Genomic DNA, 26,287 nt, shown 5'->3' on the forward strand with positions numbered 1-26,287 from the left:
AGTGCAATCTCAATTCAGGCAATATCTATGACATACCATGTAAATACAGTACTGTTTATACAGAAAAAAATGTATGTTCTTTAATTCTCCCTCTTTCTTATTCTAGATGCACCAAGAGGACTTACTTTTAACTACTGTGCAGTAAATGGTGATTCTTCTATTTATGTCTTTGTCACAAAACTCTGAAATTGTTATGGTCTGGGTAAATTTGAGGCACAGTCTAAAATATTTATGTGTGGGGCTCTGGGATGTGGGTTCCACTGTGTGGTTAAATGTGAGTTTGGGCACCGCACATTGGAAAGAGTGAATTGTTGGCAAGGGGGGGGGAGGGAAATACTGGAGATGCAGAAAATGCAACTGATGCAAGGTCAATATTTAAGCAGTGAAACCAAAATATTAAGATGAAACAAACAACTGGAATGGGAAAGGAGACTGCAGAATCCTACATGCAGGGTTCCAGGGATAGGAGCATAGAGAGGAGTCAGATTAAGAAACTGGTGATGATGATGATGGTTCATATTATCTACTTATGTGCATCAACGTGATATTTGGTCAAGTATTATGTGCATATTTAATAAAGGATACATCTTCTCATCAAACTCTGCCAAACATGTATTCACTAAGGGGCAGATTTACCAAAATGTAAGTTTAGCGCTTAATACCAATTGATAAATACGCTTCTTAAAACTAGGGATGCACCCAATCCACAATTTTAGGAACCAGGAACATATTATATAACTTAGTCTTGAAGGTTGACCGGCACCTACAGTGCATTGAAAATCCACTTGATTTCTTTTTTAATGTGTTTCCTAACTCTTTCTTATGTTGATGTATAATATTGTCATTGGTTGTAGACACAAAGCTATCAGTGATTTGAATATAGTGGGACGTTATTGTATGTAATTTAAGCCACATTTATGAAAGCCAATTCTTTTTAGCACTAGTATTTCCAATTAAACTAGGGGTCAACATATTTCATAAGGTTTACGTCCCATCATTAAATGTTAACCATTATTTAAGATTTTTTTTTTTTTTTTATAAAGTGATAATCTTTTAAATCATTTTTATATTGGAATTTATGTAAGTGCTATATGTAAAAACACTGAGAGTGTCAGATTTTATTCTTTTTTTTCAATATATTATCCCCTCTATATGATGAGAGAGAGTTAATACGTGGGACAGTGGCATGGAGGGTATAGCACAAATAATGAGATGATAAAGTCTCCGGTATATTTATAATGGTACGTCACCAGCCTGGACCTGGAGAATGCCAAGGTGAAAAATCACTGGCCATCTTGATAAATTGATGTATTTTGTAAAGTTAATATGCCAAACCTTTTCATCCATGCATTTTGTTGAATTTCTGGCAGTTCATCAAATTTGACATTTCAGTAAATATGCCCCTAAATGTGAATCCAGATTCTTTTAGGCAGTTTTTCAAGAGTGGCAAATCATTAGGAAGCTTTCCTCTAGTCCAGTGATCCCCAGCCAGTGGCTTAGGAGTAACATGTTGCTCTCAACCCCTTGGATGTTGCTCCCAGAGGCCTCAAAGCAGGTAGTTATTTTTGAATTTCTAACTTGGAGGCAAGTGTTGATTCCATAAAACCCAATGTAAAGCCAAACAGAGCCTTCTATAGGCTGCCAGTCCACATAGGGGCTACCTAATAGCCAATCACAACACTTATTTGGCACCCCAGGTACATTTTTCATGCTTGTGTTTCTTCCCAACTCTTTTTACATTTGAATGTGGCTCATTGGTAAAAAGGTTGGGGATCCCTGCCCTAGTCACTATGAGAAGGTAACAGGGTAGGGAGGAATTCTGTGGATTCTTTAAGGTTTTTTTTAATGTAGACTTTTTTGCAATAAACAATATATGCTGCGACCTATGGAAGAAAACTAAAAACCGTAAAAAAAAGGTTAAAAAAAAGTGTGACTTCTCTTTCTAGGTTGCTTTGTGGAAGGAAACTCATCTGTTAAAGTCCAAGAAGGAAACTCCCTGTACCTGCGGTGCGATGCTGACGGTAACCCTGTGGCAAATGTGTCCTGGGTGAAACAAATGCAGAACGGCACAATCACCCAAATATCACTCACAGCACAACTGAATGTGACTAATGTAACAGCTGAACATGGGGGAAATTATATGTGTCAGACAATAAACAGAATTGGAAATACAAGTAAATCCATCTCCGTGGTTGTTATCAAAAGTAAGTTACACCTACATCTCTGGAATGTGGAGGAGTCACAGCTGACTGTATGTTGGTGTCTAAAAATTATTTTGTTGGACTTTGTGAACGAGAAAAAACATGGTGAATTGTGCAGATTTTCTGTACCTAGCACAGCTTAATAAAGGAACCTCTAGTCTAATAAACCATATTAATACTAAAGACAAGAACCATGCATACATGAATGAGACAACTGATTTCCCAGAGCACCTATTTGTTGCCCATAAAAGAGACGTTCCCCTTCACCATTTTATTGTACTAAATATTTGTCATCCCCCAATTAGTGTTTTAAAAGAGTTCTGGGGGGCTACAGTTCACCAGATCGGCTGCAATAGAATCAGTGTTGTCGGCAATAGTTCTAAGGAACTGGAAAATTGATTTTTAGATAACTTCTCATGATGAAAACCATTATTTTACTTATAGTTTATAGAAATAGTTTGAAGTTTTGGTAAAAGATTGTGTTTAAGATGAAGTCCTAGGGATGACATTATAAGCAGTATCGGCAGGATTTTATAAGGACAAGTTATGTTGGGCACACTTCTCGGTTTTTATAGTTGAAAGGGGGTGATGATGAGTATGGTAAGATCTTGCCAAGGATTCTTATACAATGTCCATTAATGCATTGTTGGATGGCGTTGAAAAGCAATTTGTTGGTGCTTGATCAGGACACAAAAATCTACAGATTGATGCCATTGAATCTATTTAGTAGCAACAAGTAGTGATGAGCAAAAGTTTTCACCAGGCATGGATTTCACCATTGGCGAATTGTTTTGCAAAACTTCTGAGAAATTTCCCTGCAAAAATTCACAGTCACATAAAAAAAGGTGCAGTCGCATGAAAAAAGGGCAGGTTGTGTCAAAAAAGTCATGCATTTGACAAATTCTTCACTGTTTTAGTGAATTTTTCTGTAGTTTTGCATTTTTTTGGCTCATCGCTAGAAGCAAGGTATTAGGAGTCATTTATGATCACAAGTGCCGTAAACAAAGTGCATTTTTGAGTGCCATCTCCATGTTTTTTCCCATAATGCAGCATTTTCCCCAAAAGTCCATCATCATTGCACCTAATGCAATTGTGGCAGATGAATCAAAATTCAACAATGCAATGAAAACTTGCAAACTGGTCGCAGTTGTGAGTCATTTCACACAGGCATCTAAGTGATGTATCTTATTAAAAGGGTTAAAGATTCACATGAGGGGAAGATATTTTTGCCTCTCTCTAAAGCACTGGTAAGACCCCCATCTAAATATTCTGTACAGGTTTGAACTGCAGTGGTCAAAAAAAAAATTATCGAAGAAGAGAAAGTCCAGTGAAGACTAAGATAACAAGGCTGGCCAAATTGGGGAATAGAATAGTGGGAATAGAAGCAGAAGATTTTACCAATATGTATGACTATATATGAGTACTGTACAATATGTAGGGATCCCCAACAGGCACTAGAGGGTGGCCTCATGGGATTTGGACACCTAAAGGTGGTCCTAGTTGTTTTTGTGTGAAAAGGGGTGTTTCCCTGTAGTTCAGGCAGTGGCCACTGGGTGGTGTGTTAGAATATAAAAAGGGAAGGTTTCCTGGTTCAGCAGGTTTTCTAGCCCAGGACCTCCTTCTGTTCAGAGGTTTATAACGGGTTAGCATCTAGATAGTAGTTAAGGAAGTAATAGCTCATTCTAGGAGTGAGAGTGCTGGGAGTCCATGACCAAGGATTACAGTACAGCATCAAGTTCCCAGGGAGGAGAGTTATAGTTTTACCTATACCCACCCTGGGTGGAGGCACGCCATTAAGTAAAGTTACACCTGTTCCCCCAAGTAAGCGGGGGCTTAGGGCTCCTGTTAGCACCAAAAGTATCAGCAGTAAAAACACTGTCAACAATTTGTTGATGGCTTTTCACAGTATACAAGGGCATCCATTGAGATTAGGAATAAGGAGGTTTTGTCTTAACTTGTAAAAATATATATATTTTTTAATTACAACTGTTGGAATGTGTGAAAATCTCTCTCACAAGTCATTTACTGGCAGATACATTACATAGTTTGAAAACAATTGCTGGATGTCTCTTTAACAAGTAAAATTATACTATATTCATTTGCTTAGTACAAAGTATGCCAGGGACTGTTCTTGTGGAGCCAGGAAGGATGTTTTACCTCATCTGAACTAGAGAAATTATATTTTCACCTTCTTTGGAAAGTTATGTAGTATTTATGAAGAAAGGCAAAGGGTTGAACTTGACTTACATTTGTCCTTAACTACTATGTAAAGCTGTTTTCCTCCTGGCATACAAGAAAAAAAATAGCTTTTTATAATTATATAGAATCTTCTTCTTGAGATAATGTGGGTTCTCTGTCTTGAGATTCCAAATCTCAGGCAAACTCATGTAATTTCTGAATCAATTCCTCCTCCTAACAAAGCACAATATATGTATTTATTTTAGCTCTCACAAAGGATAAGATCCATCTTGAGGGATTCATGTTTGGAGGAATTTTTGTCTTACTCCTCGCTGCAATAACAGCCGTTTTGGTGATGAGATACAAGAAAAAGTAAGTCTCCCTTCTTGCATCCTGGAGAAATAAATCTTCCTCTAGCTCTGCTAACTATTGTATGTTCTGAAAGTAAACTGTAGATCAGGGGTCCCCAACCTTTCTTACTCGTGAGCCACAGTCACATGTAAAAAGACTTGGGGAGCAACACAAGCACCATAAAAGTTCATGGAGGAGCCAAATAAGGGCTGTGATTGGCTATTAGGTGCCTCTATGCACCCTATCAGCTTACAGGGGCTTTATTTGGTAGGTTTTTATTCAACCAAAACTTGCCCCCAAGTCAGGAATTGAAAAATAACTCCCTGGTTTGGGGGCACTGAGAGCAACATCCAAGGGGTTGGGGAGCAACATGTTGCCCCTGAGCCACTGGTTGGGGATCACTTGTGTAGATAATAGAATCCCTTTTGGGTGTCTGAAACTGGAGAATAAGGGTCAGGAACTATACCCAAACATTCTATAACTTTAGTTTTGAAAAGATAATTGGAATATTTTCCACATTGATTAATCATAAGTACTCATTATACTTCTTTGGATTTGATTTGCCAGGAGGAGGCCACCAGAGGAGGTTGAAGGAAGTCAACGGTCACCACCAAATAATTATGAAGTAGTTTACGCCAACATAAAAAGAAAAACAGTAAGATTCTGTTATTGTTCTTGCTGTCTTTTTCAGCTATTATTAACATTAAACCAAAATGGATTACCAAATTATTATGGCTGATTAGCTTGCAGGCCAGTTAGATCACTGAGTTAAAGAAGAAGGAAAGGTAAAAACTAAGAAAGCTTTATCAAAAAGGTCTATATAAATACAGCCATAAGCACTCACAGAAAAGCTGCACTGAGTCCTCTATCAAAAGAAACACAGGATTTATTGTTTTTTTTTTTGTAAACATGTTCTTGGGTATCTGACTTCCTCTGTCAGCAAAATCCTTCATTCCCAGGGCCAAAGTCTGCACAGCTCTCTTCTATCTCCCCTCTCCTGCTCCCCCCTCTCATAAAAAATCATAAAACTCCCTCCCTTAGGAATGTGTAATCTGAGCTATAACAGCTAGAGCTGCAGCAGGAAGCTATGAAGACCAAGCTAAAATGGCAGCTGCAATCTTAAACAAACAGAGGGAGCTTCTAGGGCTCTTTACTCAGATATGGTAAAGCTTTCTGCAGACTAAATATAGTGTTCTAGGTGGCAATACAGTGGGGAATCTATTTGTAGTAAAATGCCAAAATGACTTTCCTTCTCCTTTAAAGCGCCACTGTGGATCAGCACAGAACACTACTGTGTTATAATATACAGATTGGTCATTTCACTATAGGACCAAAATGTAAATTATATCCTTATAAACAGTGCTGAGTGATGTCATCAGTTATAATCAGAGCTTAGTGATATAATTTCTGTCACATGACTCATGACCCATTATCCAGAAAGATCCAAATTACAGGAAGACCATCTCCCATAGTCTCAATTTTAATCAAATAATTCAACATTTTTAAACATTTTCCCTTTTTCTCTGTAATAATAAAACAGTACCTGTACTTGATCCCAACTAAGATATAAATAATCCTTATTGGGGGCAGAACAGCCCTATTGGGTTTATTTAATGGTTAAATTATTCCCTTTTCTCTGTAATAATAAAACAGTACCTGTACTTGATCCCAACTAAGATATAAATAATCCTTATTGGGGGCAGAACAGCCCTATTGGGTTTATTTAATGGTTAAATGATTCCCTTTTCTCTGTAATAATAAAACAGTACCTGTACTTGATCCCAACTAAGATATAATTACCCCTTATTGGGGGCAGAACAGCCCTATTGGGTTTATTTCATGGTTAAATGATTCCTTTTCTCTGTAATAATAATACAGTACCTGTACTTGATCCCAACTAAGATATAATTACCCCTTATTGGGGGCAGAACAGCCCTATTGGGTTTATTTCATGGTTAAATGATTCCCTTTTCTCTGTAATAATAAAACAGTACCTGTACTTGATCCCAACTAAGATATAATTACCCCTTATTGGGGGCAGAACAGCCCTATTGGGTTTATTTCATGGTTAAAGGATTCCCTTTTCTCTGTAATAATAAAACAGTACCTGTACTTGATCCCAACTAAGATTTAATTACCCCTTATTGGGGGCAGAACAGCCCTATTGGGTTTATTTAATGGTTAAATGATTCCTTTTTCTCTGTAATCTCTGTAATAATACTGTAATAATATACTGTACATGAAAGTCTTTTATGTAAAGAAAATGTTATGTAACGTATGAACTAGTACAGTAAACCAACTTTTCTGGACAAATGCCTTATTCCCTCCATCTCTCTTTGGTAATATATTTTTTACATTCCAGCGGGAACCCAACATGGACCCCAGCCCGCCAAATGAAGGTGAAAGCCCTGATAAAGACCTGCAATACGTGACCCTTGATTTCTCAAAGTTGAAACCAAAAAGTTCTCCAGAACCGCAAGAGACTTTATATACAGAAGTCAAACGGAAATAACACCAGGAATAGGCGTATAAGGGAGGAGCCTCAGCAGTGGCATTTTGTACTCAGTGACACCATGATGTCTATTGGCTCTTATCAGAACTTTACATTACCAGTCACATAATAGTGAACAGTCTGGCCTCAGGAACAATTTACTATGACTCTGCATTGACAAGAACAACTGAATTTATCTTTGTAAAAAAAGATGAGATTCTGAAAAAAATGGTCTTTTCGAATTCAATTCTTTTCTTCAAAAACATTTTCAGGCTGCTCAAAAGCTGGAAAGTGACCAATAGAATGGCAACTCATCTGGCAATTTACAGTGTATATAGGGCATAAGGAAAAGTGTCAGAAATGACCAACAAACATACTGTATATATAATATTTATACAGCTCATGGTCAGTTAGTAATGTGAATTACCACTTTGTATTTTGCAAATTTTAACAGGTACAAAGAATAATAGACAGACAGAATAAATAGATAGATGATAGATAGATAGATAGATAGATAGATAGATAGATAGATAGATACTGTAGATAGATTAATAGTTGAGGGATCCCAATAGAGAAACATTTACTGATCACCTGACAGAAAATAATGAAGGTTCTCACTGTAACAGGAAGTGCGGGAGTAAAGGACCTTCCTCTGCCTATTCATTGGCTGATGTGACCTAGCATGTACAGTAAGGGGCTGATTTACTAATCCACGAATCCGAATCCGAATGAGAAAAATTCGGATTGGAGAACGAACATTTTGCGACTTTTTCGTATTTTTTGCGATTTTTTCGTTGCCGTTACGACTTTCCCGTAAATTGTTGCGACTTTTTTGTATTTTTTGCGATTTTTTCGTTGCCGTTACGACTTTCCCGTAAATTGTTGCGACTTTTTCGTAACCGGTATGACTTGCGCAAATTGTCGCAACTTTTTCATAGCCATAACAAATTTCGTGAATTGTCACTACTTTTTCATTGCCATTATGCCTTTGGAGAATTGTCGCGACTTTTTCATTGCCATTACGACTTTCGCAAAAAAGTCGCGACAATTTGTGAAAAAGTCGCAAAGTACCGATCATTACGAAAAAAACGCATTCGGACGCTTTTCGGACGTTCGTGGATTAGTAAATGTGCCCCTAAGTGTGCCCAATGTATGTGCGATGCTTGTGTATAACCAGTGTATGCTCCCAAACGTCTCTATTGTGACAGAAAAGTTCCAAATCTCTGATCCAAAAAGGGCTGGGAAGCACTGGACATTAGAAGGAGTTTTTATATGATCAGGGCTCAACTGGATTATAAAATGCCAGTAATAAAGGAGAGCTCATTGCACAGAAGAAGGTAGTGTGAGTCTGACTAAAGTGTATGCAGCCCTATTATTTGCACCAAAAGGATCTGTCCCATTCTGTCAGGCCCAATAGGAGTCAGATCCCAAGCTGTGAGTGGATGTAGAGATCATTTCTCAATACAATTTATGCTGTAATTTGTTTTTTTCATATTCTATTTCATTTGTATTCGCTATTATTATTAATGCTGGTCATTTTCCATCTATTAAATATATATTCTATACAATTTCATAATTAAAAAAACTGCTTTAAAATCAGATTCTTTTCCTTGCTTTACCTTACTAACCCGACTGGTTTTAGTTCATCATCTGATTCACTCTGATAAGGATGGATGAACTGAAACCCATTGCGCCTTACACATCGCACATGGGGGTTGTAATATTATATATGTATTAAATATATATTTTGAAAAATCAGCCCCATTGTAGTTGTTTGGTGCATTCTCCTTTCCTTTAAACCTACACTAGGGAAATATGACTCATAAATCTTGGATTAAAATAAGTAAATTGCTCATTGATCCCCCCCCAACCAGGGAGCTTCATACGAGATATACATAATACAGAGTATTACAGAACAGAGTAGTGATGAGCGAATCTGTCCCATTGCTCTTCGCCGGAAAATTTGCGAATCTTTCAAAGGATTTGCGAAACGGCAAAAAAATTAGTGGAATGGCGGAAATGTCGCACGTCAAAAAAAAAATGCCTGCGACAATTCGTTTGATGTCTACGACAATTCTTGTGATGTGTGCCAATTCTTTTGACACCTGCAACAATTCTTTTGACGTGGGCCAATTTTTGGATGCACAGTGAATTTTTCTGTGGGGATTTTTTTCATCCGTTTCAGGAAAAAATCCGCCAACGTCAAAACGTGGAAATTTGCCACGAATCCATGCCTGGCAAAACATTTCGCACATCACTAGAACAGAGTACTGAATAGTTTTAACTACCGGCCATGCTGGGGGTCATCATCCAACACAACATGTTACCACTTACCATTTTCTTCTTCCATGGGGCTGACCCCATACTATTCAATCACTATCCTTGTTTTACCACAACTGTATATATCTGTTCTTATTCAAGGACATGAAACTAGGTAAAATAGATAGACGGCGCAAAATAACAAAGGTTTTCAATATAGTTAGTTAGGCAAAAATGTAATCTATAAAGGCTGGAGTGGGCAGACGTCTAACATAATAGCCAGAACACTACTTCCTGTTTTACAGCTCTCTAAACTGTTATCAGTCAGTGGCCAATCAGTGACTTGAGGGGGGGCCCATATGGGACATAACTGTTCAGTTAGTTTGCATCTGAATCTGACCTGCGGGCTCACAAAGTAACTGAAAGTTATGTTCTATGTGGCCCTCCCTACAGTCAATGACTAACTAAGAGCTTAGAGACTGGGAAACCACTTCCGGAGCCAGTAGGAGTGAATCATTGAATCCTGTTTTTAGTTAAAATCCTAAACTGAATAGCATTCCTACATATGTAAGCCTTAACTTGAAATTGACATGGAGTATGGGGTGTATCTGTAAAGACACCAACAAGCACTTTTCACATAAATGTTTTCACAACTTTTTAGCAGAAATGGATCTGGCACTTCCTTATACAGAAATATCTGTGGTTTTTTCTCTGTTTGTCTTTCACGGGTTTCTTGAGACGTTTGTGAACTCAACGTTTGATAAAGACGAACACAGAGATAACTGCCCAACTTCCGCTTTCACATTAAGCCGCCCGTACATAGCGGGGAGCACAAGTCTGAGAATCTCATTTGGGGGCAGAGAAGCAGGAGAATAAGGAGAGAAGAGCAGAGGAGACATAAATGAGATACATAAATAGAATGTAATGCAAGAGGAGAGAAGAGCATCATGTCAGGAGAGAGAGGAGAAACAATGAGAGAAAGAGAAGAATCCTTCCATGGAACAGGGTAACGTGCAAATTGTCTCTCTCTGGTTTAGCCAAATGGGTTTTACACTCAGTTCAATGTTCATTGGTTCCCCCCTATTGTACAGACTGGGTCTGAGAAAGTGCTGGAAGCTTTTGAATTTTACCTAGAAATAAACTGTAAGGGATAAGTAACATCCATGGGACACTTTTTCTTGCTTTTTTGTGTGCCAATAGTGTAAGGCTGAATATTCCCAGTGTTTCTGTGCTCCGGTCTGTAGGGAAGGCAAATAAAGTATATAGTTCTGACAGTGGAACTTTATATATATAGGGACAGGGTCTTTATACAGAATGCTTGGGCCCTGAGGTTTTCCAGATAAGGGATCTTTCCATAATTTGGATCTCCATACCTTAAGGCTGCTAAAAATCATTTAAATATTAAATAAACCCAACAGGTTTATATTATATAATATATAATTACCCCTTATTGGGGCAGAAAAGCCCTATTGGGTTTATTTAATGGTTAAATGATTCCCTTTTCTCTGTAATAATAAAACAGTACCTGTACTTGGTCCCAACTAAGATATAATTACCCCTTATTGGGGGCAGAACAGCCCTATTGGGTTTATTTCATGGTTAAATGATTCCCTTTTCTCTGTAATAATAAAACAGTACCTGTACTTGATCCCAACTAAGATATAATTACCCCTTATTGGGGCAGAACAGGCCTATTGGGTTTATTTAATGGTTAAATGATTCCCTTTTCTCTGTAATAATAAAACAGTACCTGTACTTGATCCCAACTAAGATATAATTACCCCTTATTGGGGGCAGAACAGCCCTATTGGGTTTATTTCATGGTTAAATGATTCCCTTTTCTCTGTAATAATAAAACAGTACCTGTACTTGATCCCAACTAAGATATAATTACCCCTTATTGGGGCAGAACAGCCCTATTGGGTTTATTTAATGGTTAAATGATTCCCTTTTCTCTGTAATAATAAAACAGTACCTGTACTTGATCCCAACTAAGATATAATTACCCCTTATTGGGGGCAGAACAGCCCTATTGGGTTTATTTAATGGTTAAATGATTCCCTTTTCTCTGTAATAATAAAACAGTACCTGTACTTGATCCCAACTAAGATATAATTACCCCTTATTGGGGGCAGAACAGCCCTATTGGGTTTATTTCATGGTTAAATGATTCCCTTTTCTCTGTAATAATAAAACAGTACCTGTACTTGATCCCAACTAAGATATAATTACCCCTTATTGGGATTAACTTCCCCTTGAAAAGTGTGAAACTGAAAACAATGAGGGGATTAATTTGTGCTTGAAGGACAGGCTGTCACTGACTTATTCTATTCCTCTACTATTCTAAGCCTCCATAGGACTCAATGTTACTCGACAGATTAAACCCAACAAAGTTTTAGTTTACAAAAAAAAATTAACTAAACATTAATAAATCATGAATTATGGGAGTTATTTTCGGAAAACTCTTTCGGGAATAACAACGACAAAATCTGGTTCTGGTGAAAACCCACTTGTAATTCTTGAAATTATCTAGAAAAAGAAAAAATCCGACTTTATCTCATAATTGCTTAGTATATGTGCCCCTAACTCTTTATTCTACAAGAAATATATTTTCAGTTATTTTTAAGTACATTCAAAGAAGAGCAGTGAGTATAAAAGAAGAAGTTCAGTGTAAAAATGAAACTGGGTAAAATGGACAGACTGCACAAAAAGAAAAACTATTTGTAATATAGTTAGTTAGGCAAAAATGTAATCTATAATCTATAATGGCTGGAGTGGGCACATGTCTAACATAATAGCCAGAACACTACTTCCTGTTTTACAGCTCTCTAAACTGTTATTAGTCAGCAGCCAATCAGTGACTTTAGGGGGGCCACATGGGACATAACTGTTCAGTTAGTTTGTGAGCCTGCAGGTCAACATTTCTTTCAACATTTCTTTCAGTAACCATCAGTAGCAGAAGAGGAATGGATAAATATGGAATGGTCAAATTGACATTCATATTGTACATATATAATAAGTATGCATTGACAAATCTGACCTATTCATACACAGACAGAGAAGGATCTAATGATGAATTCAGCTCAACCCAGTGTGATCTAATAGATACAATCTGATTGGCTGCTCACTGCCTTGGGAACACCAATAAACATCAGGATGTGGCACATACAGGCTCAGATTTGCCAACATGGATTTGTGGTTCTGTTCTTTCTCTTGCCCCTGCCTGGGAAGGGTGAGTATGAGCCGCTGTGTGTTACTGTGTGTGTATAATAAAACCTTAGATGGAATTTTAATAACCATTTTCCTGCTGTAGATCATACAGGGCCTGAACTTCCACTGATATCGAATTACGAGTCAGTTATAAGGACATCCACTTTCCTTTTCTAAAAGGGAATGTAATTAATGGATTAACATTTGAAAAAATTATAAATGAATATAGAGGCCTGTGTAATCCTATGATGAATTGTGCCCCCAAATTCACCCACTTTACCAATACCTGTGCCCAGGATGAGAATATTTTTCTCAGGAAGGGGACCTCGCATATGGTGAAGGTCAGGGTGTTGTGTGACTGTAACTCTCAGTTGAAACAAAGTAAAGGCACCAGTGGTTCTTGAATTGTTTATTTAACTAAATCCAGAGAGGAGTAAATAGCACCAATAATGCAGGATTCACAGATCAGGTAAATACTCACAACACTGGGTCAATAAGACTCTATCCCCACAGGGTTAATCAGGTACGATATTCAGTGACACAAGGACAATGGGTTACCCCCAGCTTTTGGGAGTCTCCTTCCAAGTGGAACCCAGACAATTTCTATCTAGCCCTGATTCTGTACTACTTCTGGGCAATAGTAAACTTAATCCTAATGACAATCCTTGTTGGAGCCAAAAGATGCTCAACAGTCTAGCTCTAACTATCTGTCACACCTAGTGTGAAAAGGGGGTTTGAGTGTTAAATCCTGCTTCTAGATGGTGCTAGAATGGTGCAGGTCAGTAGAGAAGAGTAACAAGCAGGTTGGTTGGTATCTAGAGATAAGTTCAGAGATGTAGGGTGGGGCAGAGTTATGAACTGCTTTGTATGGGAGAGTCGTTAGTTTGAATTTTATCCTGGATGGTAGGGGAAGCCAGTGTAGGGATTGGCAGAGTGGCACGGCAGGGATTGGCAGAGTGGCATGGCAGGGGGATTGGCAGAGTGGCATGGCAGAGGGATTGGCAGAGTGGCACGGCAGAATAATTGGCAGAGTGGCACGGCAGAGGGACTGGCAGAGTGGCACGGCAGAGGGATTGGCAGAGTGGCACGGCAGAGGGATTGGCAGAGTGGCACAGCAGAGGGATTGGCAGAGCGGCACGGCAGAGGGATTGGCAGAGTGGCACGGCAGAGGGACTGGCAGAGTGGCACGGCAGAGGGATTGGCAGAGTGGCACGGCAGAGGGATTGGCAGAGTGGCACGGCAGAGGGATTGGCAGAGCGGCACGGCAGAGGGATTGGCAGAGCGGCACGGCAGAGGGACTGGCAGAGCGGCACGGCAGAGGGATTGGCAGAGTGGCACGGCAGAGGGATTGGCAGAGCGGCACGGCAGAGGGATTGGCATAGCGGCACGGCAGAGGGACTGGCAGAGTGGCACGGCAGAGGGATTGGCAGAGTGGCACGGCAGGGATTGGCAGAGTGGCACGGCAGAGGGACTGGCAGAGTGGCACGGCAGGGATTGGCAGAGTGGCACGGCAGAGATTGGCAGAGTGGCACGGCAGGGATTGGCAGAGCGGCACGGCAGGGATTGGCAGAGTGGCACGGCAGGGATTGGCAGAGCGGCACGGCAGGGATTGGCAGAGTGGCACGGCAGAGGGACTGGCAGAGTAGCATGGCAGGGATTGGCAGAGTGGCATGGCAGGGACTGGCAGAGTAGCACGGCAGGGATTGGCAGAGTAGCACGGCAGGGATTGGCAGAGTGGCACGGCAGGGATTGGCAGAGTGACACGGCAGAGGGACTGGCAGAGTAGCACGGCAGGGATTGGCAGAGTGGCACAGCAGGGATTGGCAGAGTAGCACGGCAGGGATTGGCAGAGTAGCACGGCAGGGATTGGCAGAGTAGCACGGCAGAGGGACTGGCAGAGTAGCACGGCAGGGATTGGCAGAGTGGCACAGCAGGGATTGGCAGAGTGGCACGGCAGAGGGATTGGCAGAGTAGCACGGCAGGGATTGGCAGAGTAGCACGGCAGGGATTGGCAGAGTGGCACGGCAGGGATTGGCAGAGTAGCACTGCAGAGGGATTGGCAGAGTGGCACGGCAGAGGGATTGGCAGAGTGGCACGGCAGAGGGATTGGCAGAGTGGCACGGCAGAGGGATTGGCAGAGTGGCACGGCAGAGGGATTGGCAGAGTGGCACGGCAGAGGGATTGGCAGAGTGGCACGGCAGAGGGATTGGCAGAGTAGCACAGCAGGGATTGGCAGAGTGGCACGGCAGGGATTGGCAGAGTAGCACGGCAGAGGGATTGGCAGAGTGGCACGGCAGAGGGATTGGCAGAGCGGCACGGCAGAGGGATTGGCAGAGTAGCACGGCAGGGATTGGCAGAGTGGCACGGCAGGGATTGGCAGAGTGGCACGGCAGAGGGATTGGCAGAGTGGCACAACAGAGGGATTGGCAGAGCGGCACGGCAGGGAGGAGCGGTTGCAGAGGTGTATGAGCCTGGCAGCAGTCTCTGAAGGGGAAGTCTAATTAATACATACCTCCCAGCTGTCCCGATTTTCATGGGACAGTCCCTCTTTTAACAGCTCAACCTGCAGTCCCGGATTCTTACTGAAAAGTCCCTCATTTCCCTTTGATCACCTGCACTGACTGCTAAATAAGATACAAAGTTTCTCAAACTTTATTAGATAAGTAGCTTTTGTCAGCTACTTTTTGTCAGCTTTTTGCCTCATCCCCTGCCCAGTGTCGGACTAAGAGGGCAGGGGCCCACCAGAAAACCCTGGACAATGGGCCCGCTCTCAAAACTTTAATTCCTCCTCTCCTCCCTCAAACTCTATCCTAGTCTCTTTTCTCTACATACTATATACAAAAAATAGGCAATCACCATGAAATAGGCTAAATAGTTAGAAGCAAGAGAGTCCACTTACACTGGAGGCCCACCGGGAGTTTTCCTGGTACAGTAATCTGGTGGGCCAGTCCGACACTGCCCTACACTGCTTAAAAGGCAGCTTAAAGGGCAATTTCACCTTCATTAGCACTGCGCACATCATTTATTTTTTTTCCTCTTTGCATTTATCAAATGTTGGCAGGTATGTTAATAGAGAGTTACAGTAATCAATAAGTGATATGATGAGAGAGGGAATTAGAAATTTGCCCTTTTAAAAGCATTGATGCTTTACTAAATATATTTTGGAAAGTTTCATTATGGGAAAAAAATTATTTTGGTTGGAATCCCTCTTAAAGTTTTAAACTGGCATTCAGCTGTAAGCACTGTGGGAGAGTGCTTTGCCTCCTGACTGCCATACACCCTACTGAGGTAAATGGGTAAGTGGCAAGGCTATGGGGCAGCATAAGAATAATGGCCATAATGTAGGCCAGGGCTGGAACTAGGGGTAGATAAGAGGCACTTGCCTAGGGTGCGGTAATGGGGGCACTAGCAGGTACCTCTTCTGCCTACCCCTAGTCTGCACTTTCAGCGTTGCCAGCGCTTCCCAATGCACGCTCCACCCCCTGAGTTGACCAGCCTGGTTGCCTAGGACACCAAGACAGCTTTGCCCGCCCTGATGTAGACTAAGGGGTATATTTATCATGCTGTGGAAAAAGTGGAGTTAAACATTACTGGTAAAGTTGCTCATAGCAGCCAATCAGATGCTTTGCTTTGGTTTTCTAACTGTTGAAATTGAATTGCTGATTGGTTGCCCTGGGCAACATCACCGGTAATGCTTCACTCCCCTTTTTTACAAAGCATGATAAATATGCCCCTTTGGAGTCAAAACCATAGGCCATATTTAAAATTTAAAAATAAAAAGGAGGTGGATCATCACCTTAAACAAAAATTCCCCACAACCATGCCAATACCATCTGTACAGTGAAAGTATGGCAGAAATATCATCTAAATCATAAACAACAACAAACAAAATAAAACCTACAAAAAGGCAGGCAAGAAAAATGAATAATTCCAGAACCATAAAAATGAAGATAAACTGAAATGTGTCTTAGAAAAGGTCTTTTAATTAATCAATGTTACATCTTAATCTGTTGGAGGTAGACATTATATTTCTTCTGTGTAACCACAGACACTTTAAAATACAGTAATAAATCTGCATGCTTCTCCACAGGTGCTTCTCTGTTTTCATATTTTTCCATTGTTCCTTTGCTTTTAATTGGCACAAACTCACTCACAAATACAGTCACTAATCTGTGTGTTGTTTCTGCAGGAGCTGATAGTCCCCCAACCCCAGGTTATACTCTATCTGCCCAGTCAGTGTTGGTGGCATCTGGTCTCTGTGTGGAAATTCCCTGTACATTTACTGTTCCTGCCGGTAGCACTTTATCTACACGTGTCACAGGGATTTGGAGGAGAACAGGCACTCCTGACATTGTTGCAGCCTCTACAGAGGCCTCTATGGTTTCTAATGGAACAAAAGGCCGATTCACCCTGACTGGGAAAGTACAGGAAGGAAACTGCTCATTCTCTATCAGCAATGCCCAACCAGCCGATCAAGGGATCTATGAATTCCTAATTGAAGACGAATCCCATAAATATTCCTATAGTCGGAACCATCTCAGTGTGACTGTGACAGGTGAATAAGAGAATTTATATCTGTACAATATGTTATTAAACTGATACTTGGTATAATGATTTTTATCACTAATAAACCCAGAAACATGGCAGCAGTTTAGAAGTAAAAAAGTGAAGATAAATAAATGAAAACAAAGTAAAATAGTAACAAATAAGAATATTAACCCAAATAAACCCAAAAAGTTAACCAATTTTTTAGTTGTGTGTCAACAAGAGAGCTTTACACTACGCAGAACATGAAGTATAATGATTCAAAAACCATAATGAAGAAGCTTTGAAAAGCTGATGAAGATAAGCCCATCTTTAATATATTGAGCGAGATTTAATTCAGTGAGAAAAAGTTATCTCATGGTTTATCAAGTCAAAACGTATGGACAAGAAAAATATTTTTTTCCTATAGACTTCAATAGAGTTTTCACATAATAAACTGTGAAATAAATTGCATCTCAAGATTGAATCTTGCCCATAAGTTTTCACATGATGAACTTTTTTCTCACTGAATTGAATCTGGCCATTATAAATTATTTTTTTATAGTGAATAAGTGAATAAACAAATGTATTGTACAAGGGTTATAATGGCCCTACATAAGAAATATTGATATTGAGAGTTGATAGAATCATATACTCTAGAGACCCACACAGGTTCCCAATGAAATTGGCGGTGAGAGGAGAGCACTGTGTGACCAACATGTCTCATTAACATCTGCTCCATCTGTATCTCCCAATTCTGTTACAGATCTACTAGAACCTACTATATCCCCTGTGGGGGAGCTGATCGCTGGGAAACCAATAACACTGACTTGTACGGCTCATCCAGCACCTCAAGGGTGCAAAGGAAACATCACATGGGGAGGAAGGATAAACATAGAGAACATATCTAACTATGAGCGGGAGGATCAGGCTGGTAAAGTCACCTCCATATCAGATATCACTGTTACTCCATCCCAGAGAGAGCACAATAGCCCCCTAACATGTACAGTGACTTACAGTGGGGTCTCCACTAACAGCAGCATCACCCTGGATGTTCAGTGTAAGTTTCCCCTCTTCCTCTTCCTCACTCACATCCCATATCTACTCACCCACATTGGTTTATAGTTTCCCCTGAATATTCTCAAACACAGGATTTTTCTTTTCATATTTCAGTTGTGGTGTTGCATTACCAAAAAGTACAGGTATCAGGCCCATTATCCGAATTACAGGAAGAGCATCTCCCACAGAGTTCATTTTAATCAAATAAATCAAATCAATTTTAAAAATGATTTCTTTTTTCTCTGTAATAATAAAACAGTACCTGTACTTGATCCCAACTAAGATATAATTACCCCTTATTGGGGGCAGAACAGCCCTATTGGGTTTATTTCATGGTTAAATGATTCCCTTTTCTCTGTAATAATAAAACAGTACCTGTACTTGATCCCAACTAAGATATAATTACCCCTTATTGGGGGCAGAACAGCCCTATTGGGTTTATTTCATGGTTAAATGATTCCCTTTTCTCTGTAATAATAAAACAGTACCTGTACTTGATCCCAACTAAGATATAATTACCCCTTATTGGGGCAAAATGTCGTACGGTATGGATATTCAAATTACAGAAAGAATCCTTATCGGGAAAACCCAAGGTCCCAAGCATTTTTGATAACAGTTCCAATACCTGAATATTATAAAGTATTTAATCTTTATATTAAAGAAGTATTTTTTTAGCATTAAGAATGTATTAACCTTTTAAGTGCCAGCAGAATTTTTCATTTAATTTGCAAGTGCCAGCCGGTTTTTAAACATTTTGTGCTCTCTCACTTTTGGGGCATTTCCTGGAGGGGATTTTTAGTTTACCTAGGAAAACTATACATTGTTTTTTTTCAGGAAAACCTGAGCTTTCTAAATCTGTTTTATGTATTTTCACTACTGGAAAAATATTTAGAACTCTTAAAAAAAATTGCTATATGTCACAATATAGGGATTTATACCAGAAAAATATTTTATTTTAGGCACAAAAACTCAACTGATTTGGAAAGTCGCCCGAACGTGCCAATACCTGATATGTATAATTTTATGGAGATTTCTGACTTCTATAGATCAAAAACTCCCAGTAGTAAATTACAGAATTTTCAAATCATTACAGCAGAAAAATTCATACTTTAGATTCCAAAGCCAAAAAATCCTGGAATAGTAGATATACCCAAGGAGACCAGATATTTTTAAAAAAGTCACCTGTATAAAAGACACCTGTCCACAGAATCAATCAATCAAGCAGACTCCAAACTCTCCAACATGGGAAAGACCAAAGAGCTGCCCAAGGATGTCAGAGACAAAATTGTAGACCTGCACAAGGCTGGAATGGGCTACAAAACCATTAGCAAGAAGCTGGGAGAGAAGGTGACAACTGTTGGTGCGATTGTTCGAAAATGGAAGGACACAATATGACCAGCAATCGACCTCGCTCTGGGGCTCCACGCAAGATCTCACCTCATGGGGTGTCAATGATTCTGAGAAAGGTGAAAAAGCATCCTAGAACTACACGGGAGGAGTTGGTTAATGACCTCAAATTAGCAGGGACCACAGTCACCAAGAAAACCATTGGAAACACATTACACCGCAATGGATTAAAATCCTGCAGGGCTCGCAAGGTCCCCCTGCTCAAGAAGGCACATGTGCAGGCCCGTCTGAAGTTTGCCAATGAACACCTGAATGATTCTGTGAGTGACTGGGAGAAGGTGCTGTGGTCTGATGAGACCAAAATAGAGCTCTTTGGCATTAACTCAACTCGCTGTGTTTGGAGGAAGAAAAATGCTGCCTATGACCCCCAAAACACCGTCCCCACCGTCAAGCATGGGGGTGGAAACATTTTGCTTTGGGGGTGTTTTTCTGCTATGGGCACAGGACAACTTATTCGCATTAACGGGAAAATGGACGGAGCCATGTATCGTGAAATCCTGAACGACAACCTCCTTCCCTCTGCCAGGAAACTGAAAATGGGTCGTGGATGGGTGTTCCAGCACGACAATGACCCAAAACATACAGCAAAGGCAACAAAGGAGTGGCTCAAGAAGAAGCACATTAAGGTCATGGAGTGGCCTAGTCAGTCTCCGGACCTTAATCCAATAGAAAACCTATGGAGGGAGCTCAAGCTCAGAGTTGCACAGAGACAGCCTCGAAACCTTAGGGATTTAGAGATGATCTGCAAAGAGGAGTGGGACCAACATTCCTCCTAAAATGTGCGCAAACTTGGTCATCAATTACAAGAAACGTTTGACCTCTGTGCTTGCAAACAAGGGTTTTTCCACTAAGTATTAAGTCTTTTTTTGTTAGAGGGTTCAAAAACTTATTTCACTCAATGAAATGCAAATCAGTTGCTATCTTTTATTTAAAGTTATTTTTTCGATTTTCCTTTTGATGTGCTATCTGCCACTGTTAAAATAAACCTACCATTGAAATGATACTGTTCTGAGACTTTTCATTTCTTTGTCATTGGACAAACTTACAAAATCAGTGAGGGGTCAAATAATTATTTCCTCAACTGTATCTGTGATAATATGATCACTTCCTGCACATTGTAATGTAGTGTCTGGCAGGAGATAGGCACTTCCTCTTTGGCCTACCTCTTCCCAGCAGACATTTGTGTTCCAGGGAGCCTGGACCAAATTGGCCCAGAAGCATTGAGCCCTAGAGGAAGCTGCAGGCTGGAGATGGGGTTGGAGGAAGAGGAAGGCATCCAGGAGGAAGCAAATGGAACCATCCATCAGCATCCTGGTTGGGGGATGGTGCTGGGGGGTCCAGGAAGTAGTGGCAGCAGCAGACATGTAGTTTCCACATGTCTGCTGCTGCCTGGGCAATTGTGCCTTAGAGGCCACTCATTCCTCATCTCTGCTTATTGCCTAGGGACTGGGGAACGAGAGGGCAGCAAAGGAGCGGCTGTAAAAGCTGCTCCTCTCTCCCCTACCCAGAAGTGCTGCAGATTGTAGAATCCATGATCTGTGGAACTACAGTCCCTTTATCCACAGATCATTATTCTTCAATCTGTGGCTCTTTTAGGGTTAAACAAATGTGTTTTAATGCTCTGAGTTTTATTTAGTAAAGCAGTGGTGCCTGCCAGGTAGAAGTCTCTAAGGGTCCGTTATGAATGCGGGGCAGTGTGCAAACTGTACTTTCCAGAAATAAATCACCTTATACCCACAATGCAGCATTATCCCACAATTCCAGCATCACTGCAGATAAGAAATGAGTTGTGTCTACCACAATTGTGTCTGATGTGTTAAAATGGATGTCATTGCTGGGGAGTGTTGTTGTTTAGACTTAATATAATGTAGATATATTGTATATTGTGACATGGACGAATGAGAATCTTCATAGACATATTGCTTATTGTTAATTGCCCCCTTTTGCACCATTCATAAGAGGCAGGACAGAGTCATCAGTGCTTGGTACAACTATACAGAAGTGCAAGTACCTTTAACAAATTTTGTCAAGGGCAACGTTTGTAACTAGTGCAACAACGCTTTGTTTCTGTGTATATGAATTACTTTTTATATGTTATAGCAGATACTATGGGCCCGATTCACTAAAGTGGACTAAAATATGGACTTTGCAGTGTTATTTATTGAAGTCTGTGTTTCCCCTAGAGTGACGCAGCCGCCAGTTTGCAGCGAAATGTTCATTTTTAATACAGTAATTTTCCGCAAGTATTGGCGTGTATGGCTAACATGGCGTGTGTTCATTTGCGCGACTATTTCTATTTGGCTACAATTGATGAAATGTTTCGCCAGGCATGGATTCGCAGCGAATTTTTGGACGTGCGTTGAATTTTTCCGCGGCGGATTTTTTCATGCGTTTCGCAAAACAATCCGCCAATGGCAAAACGCATGAAAAAATTTGCCATGCAAAAATTCACCGCGCGTCCAAAAATTTATACATGCGTCAAAAAATAATAGTCACAGCAACAATTTTTTTGCCCGCACAACATTTTTGCCATTTCGTGGATCTTTCGAAAGATTTGCTAATTTTTTAACTAAAGATAACCAGAACACATTTGCTCATCACTAGCGGCTACTATTTATAAGCATCTACTATTTATATGCTACTATTTATATGCTACTATTTATATGCTACTATTTATATGCTACCATTTATATGTGGCTAATATTTATATACACCATTTATATGCGGCAACAATTTTTATACACTATTTCTAAGCTACCATTCATATGCGGTGACTATTCGCGTGCGTTATTTAGCGCATGTACTGGCAAATACCGCATTGAAATAGTCTTCGCGAGTTAAATAACGCATGCAATATCGCGCGTAAAATAGCGCAAGTATGCTTATAGTGAATCGTGCGAAAAGTCGCGAAAATTAAGATGCGATAAAATTTTTACCGCACGCTATAAATAGTGCACGTTTTATCGCACTTTAGTGAATCAGGCCCTATATCTCTGTGTTTCTACTGCCATGTATTAATGTGAGTGTGAATTCTAACCCAGCACATATTTGTTATTCATGTTGCAGATCCTCCTTCAGTGACAATCACAGTTCCAGGTAATAATTATATGCACAGTATGTAAATTATATGTTCATTTAACTGTGGGAGCTATTTAACCTAATGTTTATCTCAGAAGATATACCGTAGCCCTTGTGCCATTGGAGTATAAGTACTAACTACCCAACTAGGGAGTCCTGAGCTACAGTTTGGTGGTGCTGTTTCCCCTTACTGTGGGGGTCACCAAACTTTTCAAATGCACAAGAACTCAAAAAGAACCTGGGGTGCCAAATATGGACCATGATTAACTTTTCATAGCCTGGCAGCCTACAGGAGGCTCTGTTTGGTTCTGATGCAACTAAAGCCTCCAAGCCAGGAAGTCAAAAATAAGCACCTCCTTTGGGACCACTGGGGCAATATACAAGGGGTTGGTGAGCAGCATGTTGCTGATGAGCCACTGGTTGGGGATCAATTACTAAGTCTGTAAACATGGATTCTTACAGTAAAATATAATTCCCTTTTTCACATAAACTCATTTGTAATCCCTTTTAGGCAAGAATAGACCTTGTCCAGCTAGTAACTGGTTAGAGCATAGGGTACATTGGAGTCTCTTTCAAAGGATGGGCCTTTGGGGAAGAGTTGGTAAGAAGGGTGTAGTGGAATACTCCCAGTAATGGGGTAGTACAGCAACAGGTGCAAATCAATATAAATGCAGAGTGTTGTAGCACAAATGTGAAGATCAATGTGGGAAAGTAGACTGATGTCCCAATGGTTTCCACTAGCGATGAGCGAATCTGTTTTCAAAATATCCGTGAAACGGCAAAAATGTTGTGCGGCAAATTATTTTGTTGCACGGCTATTATTTTGTCACCCGCAGCTATTATTTCGTCGCCCGTGGCCATTATTTTGTCGCGCGGCTATTTTTTTTGTCCCCCGCGGCTATTATTTCGTTGCGGTGTATTTTTTCATCCATTTCGCAAAAAATTCGGACAAATTCGCCGCAAATCCATGCCTGCCGAAACATTTCGCCCATCACTAGTTTCCACCTTAAATGGCCTGGATCCCTACATCCAACTTGAACCAGGGAGCGGAGCTATGGCTGAATTCCCTGTTGTTACCGCTGTCCCTTCACTAAGGCAGCAGAGCCTTGGGAATACTAAACCCACTAATTTCTCCTCGTTGGAGCCATACCTTTTCTTTCTAAATAATCCCGAACTAACTCACACTCCTAGAATGTGCACTTACAGATGTATAACCTGCACACATTCACAGGATCTCTGCTCCCCAACTTTTCTCACTAGAGCTATGGCTTCTTCTAGGGCTCAATGCTTCTGGGCCTGGTTGGTCCAGGCTCCCTGAAACACAATCCTTCTGCTGGAAAGAGGAAGTGCCCGCCTCCTGCATGACACCACAATACAGTGTGCAGGAAGTGGCCAATAACTAGTGATGAGCGAATCTGTCGCGTTTCGCTTTGCTGAAAAATTCAAAAGCTGTGAAAACACCATTTTTTTTGACGAGCGCAACAATTTTTGGGTTTTTTTTGCTGCGTGGCACTTATTTTACCCATGTGAGAAAATTTTACTGTGCCAAAAATGGCAAAACGTGGAAATTTGCTGCAAATCCATGCCTGCCAAATTATCTCACCCATCACTGCCAATAACTTCACATATGTAAATAGATACAACTCCTCCCTTTTTTTATTGTGAAGTGATGGATTCTAAGATTTGAAGTGTTTCTACCTCTCTGAGAATCTATGATCCACCCGCTATGGAAATCTGTGGGAATCCAACTCCCAGAATCCATCAGTTCATAATAGACCAAGGTGAGGGAGGAGTTGAATAAGACTGTGACCCTAAGGGAGGGGAACTTGTTCCTGCAGCCCAGGCAGACTTATATGGTTTCCTTTCAGTCTATGGAATCAGATATGTCTGTGTAGAAAAACACATTTATACCTATTTCTGCAAGTTCAGTATTTGTGGGATCTCTTCTGTCTTCATAAAGATCCCAGAGAGGACCAACAAGTCTCTGTTAGCTAACTGGTACCCAGGTCTAAAAGAGTGAGACCTCTAGTGGCTAAATCTAACATATCATATTGCTACAAGGCCCTTATCTATTTATCTTCAAATCTGCCACTCAAACCAGCTAAGTTGCTAAGGCCACTGACCCTTGCAACCAAATTGCAGTTTAAATTCCAAGATGAAGGGAAACAATAATCCCTCTGATTTGTGAAAACTTTCAAAAAGATGCTTGTAACGGCAGGAACATCTTTCTTTTTCATCTTTGATCTTCACCAGTGTTTCCTGTTTTCCCTGTAGGATATAATGACACTTATGAAAACAAATCAGTGACTGTGATAGAGGGAGACACAAAGCATCTCCGATGTGAAGTAAACAGCAACCCAGTGGCCATTGTTTCCTGGTGGAGAAAAAATGACCTTTTTATTAGGACATCTGGGAAGCGTCTGATTCTTGCACTGGAGAATGTATCAGTTGCTGATGGTGTAACCTACACGTGCTTAGCAAGGAATACTCATGGGTCCGTCTCTGGGACTGTTAGTGTCACTGTAGTATGTAAGTAACAATAATGCAGGTAGGATCTGTATTTCAGAGTCAGTGTTTAACAACTAGATTTCTAGAATGTTTTTTAGTGATTATCTGCCCTTTATTTTTTTAAACTACATTATATCTGTAGGAAAGACCATCCTAGGCTCATTAGGTGGTTTTGGAAGCTGCTTTTACAGTATATAATATGTTAGATAGGTCAGTTAGTAAGTCACCCTGGAACTCCAGTCTCCTCCTCTGTGTCTTTGCTATCCCTAAAATTTACAGTAGGGGGTACATTATCCCTATAGAACACGTGATACTCAGAGCAATGTTTTTCACCAGGTTTCTCTGAGAAAAAACACCCATAGACTTTAATGGCTGTGGTAAAAAAAAAAAATGCATGGTAGCCGCAAAAAAAATGCTCATTGACTTCAATTCATTTTGTGAATTAAGATCACAGAGCCCCTATATGCCTTCTAATATCCTTATCATTTACAGTAGGGGGTACACTATCCCTTATAATACATGAGTGATACTCAGAGTTCCCTGTATAACTCAGCCTGCAGCCTTGTGCCATTATATGGGCACAGAACCCCTCAGTGACTGCTAATATCCTTATCATTTACAGTAGGGGGTACATTATCCCTTATAATACACGAGTGCTACTCAGACTTTTGTTGGCCTTCCTCTGAATTTGTAAATGATGTAGACTTTACTTGGGGAAAGGGTTGAACTTGACATTTGTTTGTCCTCATCTACTTTATAGTAACTATGTAAAGCTGTTTGCCTCCTGATATACAATAAAATAAAGTTACTTTTTAAAGTTATATGGCAGCTCCTTCCTGAGAAGTTGCAGGAAATTCATGTAATGTCTAAGACGACTCCTACTCCTATTGATGCACAGTACATTAATTAATCTATTTTATTATTGTATATTATTTATTTATTTTAGCTCCCGCAAATGAGACAACCCATCCTATAGGATTTACTTATGGTGGAATTGTTGCCTTACTCCTCGCTACCATAG

At 40.4% G+C, this 26,287-nt stretch overlaps 2 protein-coding genes across 2 annotated transcripts in view; both read left to right on the plus strand.

Moving 5' to 3' along the window:
* Positions 1 to 104: 104 nt before the first annotated feature.
* On the plus strand, positions 105 to 7,915 carry LOC100491310. The gene is made up of 5 exons (XM_031906224.1): positions 105 to 148; positions 1,947 to 2,204; positions 4,646 to 4,751; positions 5,298 to 5,385; positions 7,093 to 7,915. Exons 2-5 carry the CDS (start codon positions 2,057 to 2,059, stop codon positions 7,240 to 7,242), a joined length of 492 nt encoding a protein of 163 aa, XP_031762084.1. The 5' UTR covers positions 105 to 148; positions 1,947 to 2,056; the 3' UTR covers positions 7,243 to 7,915.
* Positions 7,916 to 10,277: 2,362 nt separating this feature from the next.
* LOC105947862 (sialic acid-binding Ig-like lectin 12) overlaps positions 10,278 to 26,287 on the plus strand; it is a 128,994-nt gene continuing 112,984 nt past the window's right edge. Inside the window, exons 1-4 of the mRNA XM_031906216.1 lie at positions 10,278 to 10,486; positions 12,535 to 12,712; positions 16,880 to 17,245; positions 17,981 to 18,274. Of these exons, the coding sequence (XP_031762076.1) occupies positions 12,637 to 12,712; positions 16,880 to 17,245; positions 17,981 to 18,274 (736 nt within the window). The 5' untranslated portion in view covers positions 10,278 to 10,486; positions 12,535 to 12,636. The remainder of the gene's footprint in view (positions 10,487 to 12,534; positions 12,713 to 16,879; positions 17,246 to 17,980; positions 18,275 to 26,287) is intronic.

Source organism: Xenopus tropicalis, chromosome 7 (assembly GCF_000004195.4).
Source record: "Xenopus tropicalis strain Nigerian chromosome 7, UCB_Xtro_10.0, whole genome shotgun sequence".
Classification (NCBI taxonomy): domain Eukaryota; kingdom Metazoa; phylum Chordata; class Amphibia; order Anura; family Pipidae; genus Xenopus; species Xenopus tropicalis.